This window comes from Pecten maximus, chromosome 13 (genome assembly GCF_902652985.1).
Source record: "Pecten maximus chromosome 13, xPecMax1.1, whole genome shotgun sequence".
NCBI classification, from domain to species: Eukaryota; Metazoa; Mollusca; class Bivalvia; order Pectinida; family Pectinidae; genus Pecten; species Pecten maximus.
Genome location: NC_047027.1, coordinates 34,619,307 through 34,633,636, shown reverse-complemented (window position 1 = coordinate 34,633,636; position 14,330 = coordinate 34,619,307). Strand labels below are relative to the sequence as shown.

The 14,330-nt window shown below is 38.4% G+C and overlaps 1 protein-coding gene across 9 annotated transcripts in view; it reads left to right on the top strand.

Moving 5' to 3' along the window:
• Nucleotides 1–1,579: 1,579 nt before the first annotated feature.
• LOC117340806 (serine/arginine repetitive matrix protein 1-like) overlaps nucleotides 1,580–14,330 on the top strand; it is a 43,244-nt gene continuing 30,493 nt past the window's right edge. For 3 of the 9 annotated variants that reach the window (XR_004535470.1, XR_004535469.1, XR_004535466.1), the window contains exons 1-2: nucleotides 1,584–1,730; nucleotides 14,121–14,144. Coding sequence is in view for 1 of the 9 variants with exons in the window: in XM_033902583.1 (XP_033758474.1) it covers nucleotides 14,138–14,144 (7 nt within the window). In the remaining 8 variants the exon portion in view is untranslated. Of the gene's footprint in view, nucleotides 1,731–14,120; nucleotides 14,145–14,330 lie in introns of all 9 variants that reach the window. The other 6 variants (XR_004535467.1, XR_004535468.1, XM_033902583.1 and 3 more) reach the window with 5 other exon arrangements.

Below are 14,330 nucleotides of genomic sequence, written 5' to 3'. Positions count from 1 at the left end.
TCGAAACCTACGTGGGGCAGTTGCCAGGTACTGACCGTAGGCCGGTGGTTTTTCTCCGGGTACTCCGGCTTTCCTCCACCTCCAAAACCTGGCACGTCCTTAAATGACCCTGGCTGTTAATAGGACGTTAAACAAAAACAAACCAAACCAGACTGGTTAATATAAATTGATGACATAACTGGCTCGCGCTACCATGTCACACGTGTGACGTCATAGATACTTTATAATGTGAGAATTAATTTATGACGTAGCACGATTGTTTCGCACAGGAAAAACATACCGTCCGAAATTGGTCGGTCTCATATAGATAAACAGAATCTTATACTCGTGGATATGTAATATGTAATCTATTAAAGTCTTAAGGCATGTGACATATCCAGATATCGTTTAATGAATTACACATTCAATCATATAAGATCATCTGTATATAAGTAGGGCCGCGGTGGCCGAGCGGTTAAGGTGTCCCGACACTTTAACACTAGCCCTCCACCACTCGGTTGCGAGTTCGAGTTAATAGGGCGTTAAACCAAAACAAAAAGCAAAAAAACAAAAACTGTATATAAGTTTAATGGAAAACGCAAGAAAGATTAATTTACAGATAAAAATTGATATCATGACAGAAATTCTAGTTTTGTATATTGAACATCGGTTAGAAATTAGTATAGGTACGATGATAAAATCTGTCGAAAAACAATCGTCAATATATTTCGTTAATACGATTATGGCGGTGAAAACAAACGAATATAAGGCATTTTATTTTTCTACTTGATTTGTTCTCTGAAAACTGAATTGTTCACGTGAATAACTTAATAGACCCTACAAATTTAAATCATGAAGGTGATACATCCCCGACAAAGAGATATCCTGCATCACGATCGATTAAAAACAAGAGCAACATTTGTATATTTGTATTCAATACTAATTGTCAAATAATTTTCGCCATTACCATTCTCCAAAAACACGAGCCTGCAATAATCAGTTGCACTCTGAAGGAATTCTATCGCGATCCATTAAACATTGTGTATGTAATTTAGGTCTGCAGTGATCATTATTTGGACTGTGTTATTTTTTTTATTTGTTGGTGTTAATTTGATGTATATTTTCTATATCGTAGATGACATTTTGTTGTTTTTAAAGGACTTTTTGAAACATAAATCACGCATTGAATTTGTCGTCAAGCTCAACAAATATTGAAAGAGCTGTTTCTATTAGATTTTACCTACTATTAACAGCTATTTCAACAGCTATGGTCATTTAATGGACGGAGTTGGCACATGTGCGTAAATTGAAAGACAGACAGTTACATATGTTAAGTAAAGGGGAATAACTCTTACATAATTTATCGCATTCTCATCTATTTATTCTTAAACTCCAAGATATTTCTGATTTGTATCAATCGGTTTTAATAACGCTACATACTGTATGCTTCTGTCACAGAATAAGTTCCATATTACTAAATCGTATTATATGAAATTTTATCTGACAGTATATATTATAATGTTTACTTTAAAACTTACAATGTCAACAATCGGGATTTCATCAAATACTTCCTGGTTGAGGACCGTTTTGTGATAAAGTCATAAAGGAAATCCGGTACATACACTGGACAAGGAGGATGCCTTCCGGAGCTGTCTTGTAACTGGTTATAAGGAAAGAGAGTCACACGTACATACACACATACATGTGTTGAGTGTCGACACGGATGATGGAGTGTTAACTGTTGTGTGAAGGTAAGGTAACTTTGTAAAATTGTTAGATATCACGCGATAGGCAGGTTACATGTTGACTACAGTATGTGTTAGTGTATGTGTGTTGTATACGGCCTGTTGTTTACATTTGGTTTGTTTGGTTTGTTTTTGTTTAACGTCCTATTAACAGTCAGGGTCATTTAAGGACGAGCCAGGTTTTGGAGGTGGAAGAAAGCCGGAGTACCCGGAGAAAAACCATCGGCCTACGGTCAGTACCTGGCAACTGCCCCACGTGGGTTTCAAACTCACAACCCAGAGGTGGAGGGCTAGTGATAAAGTGTCGGGACACCTTAACCACTCGGCCACCCCGGCCCCTATTGTTGTGTATAAGTATTGATTCTAACTATATACGTTTTACTTACATTAAAACCAACAGTCCTACTACGTCTTTGGTCACTGTTGTAACTTACAAGTTTGTCCCAGATTTACATCCTCAATGAACAACAAGCTTCGATCATCTACAACATACATATATAATCTACCTGTAGAAATGACTTTGATGTTGTAAGATGTTTTATCATGATGAATCGTGTCATTGTACCCAGTCAACCGACAGTGTCTTTCCGAAGCAGCGTAGTGACATATTTACCGAGGCTTTAAATACTTTCACCTGGTGATTGTATGTATCCTACCTAAACTTAGATACATGCTTGCTATTTAAGACATATTGCTACTTCATACGTGTATAACTTAACAGCATATACAAACACGCATATATATCTATTTCTAGTTGTACACATTCAGCGAACATCTGGTTGTTTGGATCAAGTGCTAGGCCTTTAACATAAGACTTTGAAGGTTTATATCGTGATTTTTCACGTTTATTATCGGATATTTACAGTTTTGTAAGCAATCACAATATGAACCTTCGAAGTCTTATATTATAGGACTAGATCCAGTACCTATATTGGACCATACCGTCGCTATTACTTATTTATATTTTCTATATATATACTTACCCTAGATACATACAGTGATTGTTGTTGTTGATTGTTGTTTTTTGATTATTGATGTTGATTGTTGTTGTTGATTGTTGTTTTTTGATTATTGATGTTGATTGTTGTTGTTGATTTTGTGTATATTGTTATTTATGTCTACTATTATAGTAATTGCTTGATTTTGTTTCTATTATATCATATTAAATCGTACTTCCTCTCCTTTCTGGGAGATTGAAGACAGACGCTTGTTTGGACGTAGTTGTTCGACCTGACGGAAATATTGACAAAATAAAACAAATGAAATAATGTTATAAATCTTATGTGTTACACGGATATGGTGTAAACTAGCCTTTTTTTTTTTTTACAAGACTCAACAATGTACTGATATTTCTATTGTTAGATTCTCATTTAAAGTATACCACAGGCACCTGATTCATTGTTAGTATTAGTAGAAACGTATTAGCCCATATTATCATATATATAGTAGGAGTAGAGGCTAAAACTAGTCTGTGATTACTCCACAAGGGGTCGATCAGAGCCCTTCACGTGTACACGATAGGCTAATTCTATTTACAGGTATAGGTTTCGTAATTATGCATCAGGAAGCTTAATTTTAATTAATTAATTAATTAATTAAGTCTACCTCTAGCCCGAGTTTTCTCTTGCCCTGTCACCATGTCTGGTGTAGGGCCAGAGCGCACTACTATATGAAAACGTGGAATTATCCGACACCGTTTGGTGTCGCTAAGCATTTGGTGGATATACAATAAAATCGGGTGTGACATAACACCTACCTTACATATATGGATAAATGAGATATCTATTTACCCCAAAACACCCCTTTAGTCCCACTTAGGTGTTTTATTTCCTCGTTGTACACTAGCCAAAATTTCATACTTGACTCGGCGCCATATTGCTAACCATGTAGGTCGCGGTCGGCCTAATTACCCTAATCAGTGCGCGATGGAGCGAAAAGAAAAAAAATACAACATTTATTTTTATATATTTTACCGCTTATAATTCATAAATAATGAATTTTTAAATTGGATATAACAGGTTTTGGGAAATAATAAGCTTAGTTTTCTTATTTTAAACAATGTAAGACGAAAAACACAATAAATGATACGTGGTCTTTTCGGTCCATTGCGTTCCGATTCGGGTGGTTAGTCGTACTGTCACTTACAAAATGGCGGGTCAGCAGTACGAAATTTTGACTAGCGTAAAGCGAGGGTCTATACGGGCGGAATAAACCACCTAGATTGGACTAAATGGGTGTTCCAGGGTAAATAAATATCTCATTTATCCATATATGTAAGGTAGGTGTTATGTCACACCCGATTTTATTGTATATCCACCAAATTCTTAGCGACACCAAACGGTGTCGGATAATTCCACGTTTTCATATAGTAGTGCGCTCTGGCCCTACACCAGACATGGTAACAGGGCCAGAGAAAACTCGGGCTAGTCTACCTCATGGTCCGTCAAACAGGTACCACCGTGTCTCCGGCTCATATCTGGCCAGGTCCATCGGTGAGGCGTAAAACTTTAGAGAGAAAAATAGTGAAGACGATTATTTCTTTAATCATTTTGTAATATACATTCAATGAAGAAAGCGTACACAATATATATAGTAATAATAATTGTATCATTAGTTATACACGTTATGTTTAAATGTACATTTAAGGTAGAAAGCGTACAAAATATTTATAGTAATAATTTTATCATAATTAAGTTATAGGTATCCTTTTTCCAAGTGCTTCTTATAATGAATAAAAAAAAATATAAAATGATTTTCATGAATATATAATTATCAAAACCATGACGATTATATATATATATATATTCTATGTCTCTCGCAAGCTATACAAATAAGGAAACTGTACATATATTACTACTGAATATATTTTTATATACAGTACAGTACATTGAACTGTCATGTTTATGTTCTGCAGACAACTAAATAATTATGTTAAGGTCGTCGACAGTACTATTATCCAATATTGCACCCTCTATAGAAATTAAATACCGCTATTATAATATAATGCTCTCTTGTGACAGATCAATACAAATTACATGAACGAATTGGGCGTATTTGCCACCAATTAACTTCCTGATATCGCGTTTTGTCATTCATTATAATGTCAATTAAGATACGTGTGTACGTCCGTGATTAAAGTGTGCTGGGTGTATTTGGTTAGGTATTGTTCAACGTCCTATTAACAGCTAAGGTAATTTAAAGGCGGCCTACATGTACCTACCCTGTGTGCACTTTGGCGCTATTTTGATCATCGTCACGGGAAGGCTTTGTACTGTGTGTCTGATTGGTTGCAAATCAATCATAGAAAGGAATTCGATTTCATGATGCTATTCTTTCAAGCGAACATACAAGGAAATGTGTATGATAAAAGAACGTATTTCTTTAAGAAAGGCAGATTTTAACATAGGTAAATGTAAATTTAACAATTGAACGCTTGTTAGATTGTATGAAGTGTCACTCTAAATGCAATCTGGATGACAGATAAATAGAATGGCGCCCATTAAGGGGCATGTTCGTCGCCATTCTATTTATCTGTCAACCAGGCTAGCCAAGGGGCTAGACAAACAAGCTTCGTAGGTTGGATAGTAAATAAATTAATATATTTTGTTGAAATGGAACTAGATAAGGTGACCTTTATAGGCAGGTTTTTGTTATATGCATGCTACCAATTAAAGGCAGGTTCGACTGTAACTTTTGTGAAACCAACACCTTACTGTTTATTTGACATCTATATGTCTGTTTACACCAGTCTGTCAAACTCGACAATTATCTGACGGGACAATACGTTCGATTGAAACAAAGCAATTTATCTACACACCTGGCATATTATTGCAGCACGCGACGATGGGGCTTTAAGGACTTACACAACTAAATCATTTACTATTTGTTATTACTAGGGACTCCATCCCTTCATTCGCTCGTTTTAAGTTCAAATGGTGTGAATTTTATATCACATCAAAGTTTGAAGTTTTCTCTCACGGATAAATGTTTTTGCATAGGTTTGATGGCATATACGAGCACGCGGGTACTCAAAAGACAGTTACACTGACATCTACAGTGCACTGGGGAACTCCACCTTTTTATACGTCGATATTATACCCCGGGTGGCTTCTAGTGACATCACTCTGTAGTATCCCGGTCCCTTGTAGTGACGTCACTCTGGAGTACCCCGGTCCCCTTTAGTGACGTCACTCTGTAGTATCCCGGTCCCCTTTAGTGACGCCACTCTGTAGCATCCAGGTCCCCTTTAGTGACGTCACTTTGGAGTACCCCGGTCCCCTTTAGTGACGTCACTCTGTAGCATCCAGGTCCCCTTTAGTGACGTCACTCTGTAGTATCCCGGTCCCCTTTAGTGACGCCACTCTGTAGTATCCCGGTCCCCTTTAGTGACGTCACTCTGTAGAATCCCGGTCCCCTTTAGTGACGCCACTCTGTAGTATCCCGGTCCCCTTTAGTGACGTCACTCTGTAGCATCCAGGTCCCCTTTAGTGACGTCACTCTGGAGTACCCCGGTCCCCTTTAGTGACGTCACTCTGTAGCATCCCAGTCCCCTTTAGTGACGCCACTCTGTAGTATCCCGGTCCCCTTTAGTGACGTCACTCTGTAGCATCCCGGTCCCCTTTAGTGACGTCACCCCGTAGTATCCCGGTCCCCTTTAGTGACGTCACTCTGTAGCATCCAGGTCCCCTTTAGTGACGCCACTCTGTAGCATCCAGGTCCCCTTTAGTGACGTCACTCTGTAGTATCCCGGTCCCCTTTAGTGACGTCACTCTGTAGCATCCCGGTCCCCTTTAGTGACGCCACTCTGTAGTATCCCGGTCCCCTTTAGTGACGTCACTCTGTAGCATCCCAGTCCCCTTTATTGACGCCACTCTGTAGTATCCCGGTCCCCTTTAGTGACGTCACTCTGGAGTACCCCGGTCCCCTTTAGTGACGTCACTCTGTAGTATCCCGGTCCCCTTTAGTGACGCCACTCTGTAGCATCCAGGTCCCCTTTAGTGAAGTCACTCTGTAGCATCCCGGTCCCCTTTAGTGACGTCACTCTGTAGTATCCCGGTCCCCTTTAGTGACGTCACTCTGTAGTATCCCGGTCCCCTTTAGTGACGCCACTCTGTAGTATCCCGGTCCCCTTTAGTGACGTCACTCTGTAGTATCCCTGTCCCCTTTAGTGACGTCACTCTGTAGCATCCCTGTCCCCTTTAGTGACGTCACTCTGTAGCATCCAGATCCCATTTAGTGACGTCACTATGTAGCATCCCGGTCCCCTTTAGTGACGTCACTCTGTAGCACCCGGTCCCCTTTAGTGACGTCACTCTGTAGCATCCCGGTCCCCTTTAGTGACGTCACTCTGTAGCATCCCGGTCCCCTTTAGTGACGCCACTCTGTAGTATCCAGGTCCCCTTTAGTGAAGTCACTCTGTAGCATCCCGGTCCCCTTTAGTGACGTCACTCTGTAGTATCCCGGTCCCCTTTAGTGACGTCACTCTGTAGCATCCCGGTCCCCTTTAGTGACGTCACTCTGTAGTATCCCGGTCCCCTTTAGTGACGTCACTCTGTAGCATCCCTGTCCCCTTTAGTGACGTCACTCTGTAGCATCCAGATCCCATTTAGTGACGTCACTATGTAGCATCCCGGTCCCCTTTAGTGACGTCACTCTGTAGCACCCCGGTCCCCTTTAGTGACGTCACTCTGTAGCATCCCGGTCCCCTTTAGTGACGCCACTTTGTAGTATCCCGGTCCCCTGTAGTGACGTCACTCTGGAGTACCCCGGTCCCCTTTAGTGACGTCACTCTGTAGTATCCCGGTCCCCTTTAGTGACGCCACTCTGTAGCATCCCTGTCCCCTTTAGTGACGTCACTCTGTAGTATCCCTTTCCCCTTTAGTGACGTCACTCTGTAGCATCCCGGTCCCCTTTAGTGACGCCACTCTATAGCATCCCGGACCCCTTTAGTGACGTCACTCTGTAGTATCCCGGTCTCCTTTAGTGACATCACTCTGGAGTACCTCGGGTCACTCTAGTGACATCACTCTGGGCCCAGTTGTTCAAAAGTTTATTAGCTTAATCACTTGATCAGTGAACATTTTATTTCGCCTTTACTTCAGAACCTCCGTGTGTATGTTCCTTAAAATAGGCAAATAGGAAGAAACTGGGGTGTGTTATAGTTTCACAAAATTTTGTGATGTTAGTTGTACCAGAAATTATTTTATCACAATTTTAAGATTGTTGTTAAATTGTCATTAGCTTAATCACCTTTTGAACAACTGGGCCCTGGAGTACCCCGGGTCCCCTTTAGTGACGTCACTCTGTAGCATCCGGGTCCCCTTTAGTGACGTCACTCTGTAGCATCCCGGTCCCCTTTAGTGACGTCACTCTGTAGTATCCCGGTCCCCTTTAGTGACGTCACTCTGTAGTATCCCGGTCCCCTTTAGTGACGTCGCTCTGTAGCATCCCGGTCCCCTTTAGTGACGTCACTCTGTAGTATCCCGGTCCCCTTTAGTGACGACACTCTGTAGTATCCCGGTCCCCTTTAGTGACGTCACTCTGTAGTATCCCGGGTCCCATCAGTAATATCACTCTAAAGAACCCCGGTCCCCTTTAGTGACGTCAGTCTGGTTTGCCCCTTTGGCCTCTTTGGTGACGTCACTCTAGAGTTGGGCACTCCGTGTGCCTCCGGTCCTCCCGTGACATTTCTTTGAAGTGGGGCATTCTCCGCGCCTCTTTGACAACGGAAGTCTGGAGTGGGGCTTTGAGTCCAAATCAATGACCTCATTCTGAATGATTGACGAGATAAATTCCGTTTTCGTGGACATAGCTTGATGTGTTCCTATTTCCGAGAAACACTTACGTTAATACAACACTTAAACAATAGTACATGAACACAAAGCTTACTCAAACATCGTACTTAGTACAGATCAAAGAAAATTCAAACCTTAAAGACAAGTCTATATTGGGAGCATGTAAAGTACGAAACGAAAGTAAAACGAAACGAAACGAAACGAAATTAAACGAAACGAAATTAAACGAAACGAAACGAAATCTAACGAAACGAAAAGAATTCAAACGAAATGAAAACTGAAAACATTGAAAAAAGAGATAAATAGAAAGGTTTATAATTTACAAAGGCCTAAGTGTCCCATTCTCATCCGTATTAAAACAACAGTTTATATTGACTCTGTCATGGAGATTGAAAAGACGCTGGTTCAGAATGAACATATCCCTACTCGTCCCAAACCGCGTAGCCTGTGTGAGCACAGACGCTATATGCGCGTTCTGTAATGACAATGACAGTGACAAAATTCTATTCTCATAAACATATAAAGTGTAGAGAATTATATACATACAAAATTGTACAGGACATATGATATAATACATGGCTACCTTTGTTAAGCAAGAGATTATCTTAAATATTGTTGAGTCGTATACTTATTTGCTTAATTAATTTCACAAGTGATTTCAATTCATCGTCTACAACAAAATTAAAAAGGGTATTACATTTGAATGTACTTGGTCTTTCATAGCAGTATGATATATTTTGGTAGATAGACATGTATCAATATATGAACATTTACTTGTGAGTTTGTAGATAACATCTGTATCTGTCCGTAATGTTAGGAAATTTCTCATGAATTTACAGTCCAAATCAATATACATCACAGGCGTCAGCTTCTGGTTAGTATTAATAGAAAAAATAGAACCTACTCCTGCTATATAAAGGGCTAATATATTTTTTCCTTTCTGTTTTTCGGCATAGCCGTATAATATTCCTTTGGCCCTGGATATGACGCGACAGGTGGCGTTACTGGTCAATATGAAGTATGTGATCGGTCAATGAAGCGGTAGATGCAAAATGCAGATATTCAGTTAAAAACGAAACAAAATTAAGATTGAATGCAAGTTGAATAAGTGGATGTATCTTTTCAAATGACACATTAATAAAATTATATTCCTGATTCAAATGCAATCTTATTATCACCAAAAATGATTCAAACTGATATAATTACATTCTGTGTTGCATTTGCCTATATGTCGTTAGTAACCCAAATTGTATTCATGAGACTGTATACTACATTTACAGTGATTCGGTCAAAATGCTAATATTTATAATCCACAACAAAAAAATAAAGCAACTTTACAAGTTATGAGAGTAATATTTTATAATTAAAACAAAATGTAGTCAACACAAAATAACTAAAGCGCCGTTCATCAATGTCGTCACACTCACAGGGGCTCGTTTCCAAATTTTCAGAAATGTAAGACACGAGAACATTAAAAGTCCAGTATTTATTAAAAAAAAAAATCTTGTGAAAAATCGGGAGCATCGACATGGTTTCCGGTTGTGTATGTATATTTTTGGATTTTAGTTTTATGGTTATTCACTGATGTCAAAGGCCTACCTTACAAATCGAGCCCCTGTGAAGTTGAAAATCGTCTGCTAAGATGTGACTGGTTAGACTTGAATCTGTTTCACAGAATCGTTTTCACCTACTGTCAAGACGACTTTCATTTAGAATTTAAGAGCTCATATTTTTCTGAAAATAACGTGAATCCAGTCGATAGAAACATAAGTGTTTCCGAGGAATCGAGTCTGTCCTGTGCAATACCCGTTTAAAGCCGCATCACTTCTAATGTTAACCGTATATCATGCGCCGAAAAAACGATTTGGATTTCAAACAATCAGAAACTATGCAATTGAGAACAATTTGACGATATCTACAAACGTATATGAAATAGAAAATAAAGTCAAATTTGTGCAAAACCATTGTATGTGTTTGCTATTAATAACAACACGAGGGACTATATTATTCCTTCTGGAAATTTCGGTCGTTCCGGTATTTGAACTAGATGACGTCAGTGATAGGATAAGCGGCAAATTTGAACGCGTCTTAATCTACAGCAAATACAAAATCTTTATGAATGTAAATATAAGCATTGAACTGTTACCAATTGGTAGTATACAGTCGATATGAATACAATTTAGGTTACGGATCAATAGAATGTCGCCCGTCAGGGCGACATGAAATATTTATCTGTCACCCAAATTGTATTCATATCGACTGTATACTACCATTTGGTAACAGTTTAATGCTTAAATAATTTTACCAGCAGTTTTACATTATAACTAGCAGCATTAAAACTATGCCGTTTATCTTTTTTTTTTTTTTTTTTTTTTTAAATATTTCCTTGTTTTCTATTAATTATAACCAGTAGTATAGACGCATGTGATAACCATGTTCAATTGAAACATTAATTTCCGGGTAGGGAAAAATAATGAAAAATAGTTAATTACTGATACAATGATATAATGACACATCTAAATGTAATCTTTGTTAACACACAATCTGTATTGACGAGATAAGTTAAGGAAATTAAAATGTGACCTCAATATCGTATATACAGTACGTATCAACTTAACCCGGAAAATCATTGTTAATGAGTCGCGGTGAAAATTGTTGACTTTTTTTATTCCAATTCGTCGGTTAGGTAGTCCGGTGATTAACCCGGCGGAAGCGGGATACTCGGAAATCGACAGGGAAATTTACATATAGGCCGAGTTTCCTTCGACCCTGACGCCATGGCTACCTATCATATCAATTGGTAACAGCTCGTGGTCATTTCCCCAACTTTGTTATCTCATTATAACAGAAAGTAGCATTGTCACGATGTCATATTATGTTCCTGTTAGTAATAATAATCAATCCACAATTAACATATTGTGTCCGTCATTAAAACACGCTACCCGTAGATTTCATGGTATATATACCGTGGATTTCATGGTTTATACCGTGGATTTCATGGTTTATACCGTGGATTTCATGGTTTGTATACTGTGGATTTCATGGTTTGTATACCGTGGATTTCATGGTTTATACCGTGGATTTCATGGTTTATATACCGTGGATTTCATGGTTTGTAAACCGTGGATTTCATGGTTTATATACCATGGATTTCATGGTTTGTATACTGTGGATTTCATGGTTTATACCGTGGATTTCATGGTTTGTATACCGTGGATTTCATGGTTTATACCGTGGATTTCATGGCTTATATACCGTGGATTTCATGGTTTGTATACCGTGGATTACATGGTTTGCATACTGTGGATTTCATGGTTCGTATACTGTGGATTTCATGGTTTGTATACCGTGGATTTCATGGTTTGTATACCGTGGATTTCATGGTTTGTATACCGTGGATTTCATGGTTTATAAACCGTGGATTTCATGGTTTGTATACTGTGGATTACCTGGTTTGCATACTGTGGATTTCATGGTTCGTATACTGTGGATTTCATGGTTTGTATACCGTGGATTTCATGGTTTGTATACCGTGGATTTCATGGTTTATAAACCGTGGATTTCATGGTTTGTATACTGTGGATTACATGGTTTGCATACTGTGGATTTCATGGTTCGTATACTGTGGATTTCATGGTTTGTATACTGTGGATTACATGGTTTGTATACTGTGGATTACATGGTTTGTATACTGTGGATTTCGTGGTTTGTATACTGTGGATTTCATGGTTTATACCGTGGATTTCATGGTTTATACCGTGGATTTCATGATTGATATACCGTGGATTTCATGGTTTGTATACCGTGGATTTCATGGTTTATATACCATGGATTTCATGGTTTGTATAATGTGGATTTCATGGTTTATACCGTGGATTTCGTGGTTTGTATACCGTGGATTTCATGGTTTATACCGTGGATTTCATGGTTTATATACCGTGGATTTCATGGTTTGTATACCGTGGATTACATGGTTTGCATACTGTGGATTTCATGGTTCGTATACTGTGGATTTCATGGTTTGTATACCGTGGATTTCATGGTTTGTATACCGTGGATTTCATGGTTTGTATACCGTGGATTTCATGGTTTATAAACCGTGGATTTCATGGTTTGTATACTGTGGATTACATGGTTTGCATACTGTGGATTTCATGGTTCGTATACTGTGGATTTCATGGTTTGTATACCGTTGATTTCATGGTTTGTATACCGTCGATTTCATGGTTTATAAACCGTGGATTTCATGGTTTGTATACTGTGGATTACATGGTTTGCATACTGTGGATTTCATGGTTCGTATACTGTGGATTTCATGGTTTGTATACCGTGGATTTCATGGTTTATAAACCGTGGATTTCATGGTTTGTATACTGTGGATTACATGGTTTGTATACTGTGGATTACATGGTTTGTATACTGTGGATTTCATGGTTTGTATACTGTGGATTTCATGGTTTATACCGTGGATTTCATGGTTTGTATACCGTGGATTTCATGGTTTATAAACCGTGGATTTCATGGTTTGTATACCGTGGATTTCATGGTTTGTATACTGTGGATTACATGGTTTGCATACTGTGGATTTCATGGTTCGTATACTGTGGATTTCATGGTTTGTATACTGTGGATTTCATGGTTCGTATACTGTGGATTTCATGGTTTGTATACCGTGGATTTCATGGTTTATAAACCGTGGATTTCATGGTTTGTATACTGTGGATTACATGGTTTGTATACTGTGGATTACATGGTTTGTATACTGTGGATTTCATGGTTTGTATACTGTGGATTTCATGGTTTATACCGTGGATTTCATGGCTTGTATATAATGGATTTCATGGTTTATAAACCGTGGATTTCATGGTTTGTATACCGTGGATTTCATGGTTTGTATACTGTGGATTACATGGTTTGCATACTGTGGATTTCATGGTTCGTATACTGTGGATTTCATGGTTTGTATACTGTGGATTTCGTGGTTTGTATACCGTGGAATTCATGGTTTGTATAATTTGGGTTCGATTCCCTGTTCGGACGAGAAAAGGTATTGAGTCACGTGCCCGACCACGTGGGTTTTCCCCTGGTTCTCCGATTTCTTTCCACAGTAAGACCTCCCGCGCGCTTCCATCCGTGCCAAAAAGCTTGATTGATATAAGTTCAAATAACTTGTTTCGCAATTGTTGCATAATGAATAAGTTAACAAAGTTTGTATATAATCTGCAATACATGTACATCGTACTTTGAAATGACCCTGTGTACTACAGGCATAGTATACCTACGGTACAAGTAAATATGTAAATACATGCATGTACAATGTCTATAGAACGTGCGCGCGAGACCAGAACACTTAAAATACAAAAGATACGGGATGCGCCCTCTTTAGTCTTTAAGGGGAAACTGGTGACACCGGTATTCTCTTAAATATGACCAGTATATAGCAGATGTTTATGTATATATATATACATTATATATAACATCAGTATAACATAATTAACTACATACTCAAACAATTACTGTACATGTGCTCTATCAAATTCATATATTTACTTAAATCATATCTCGACATAACAATTTTAATCATTTACATATTATTTTTCAGATACTGTTTCCAAGAATATGGATAGTAAGTATCCCGGTTTTTCATTTTTTCCTTTTGAAAAAAAAAAATAAAAAAAATATTGGGTCATATGAAAATACTTCCATCGGAGGAAATACACATAAAATCATACAATGATTAACAATGCATTGAAATGTACATCAGTGTCATTGTTTTTTGTCCGGTCACGTGATGCTATTTTATTTTTAAAAG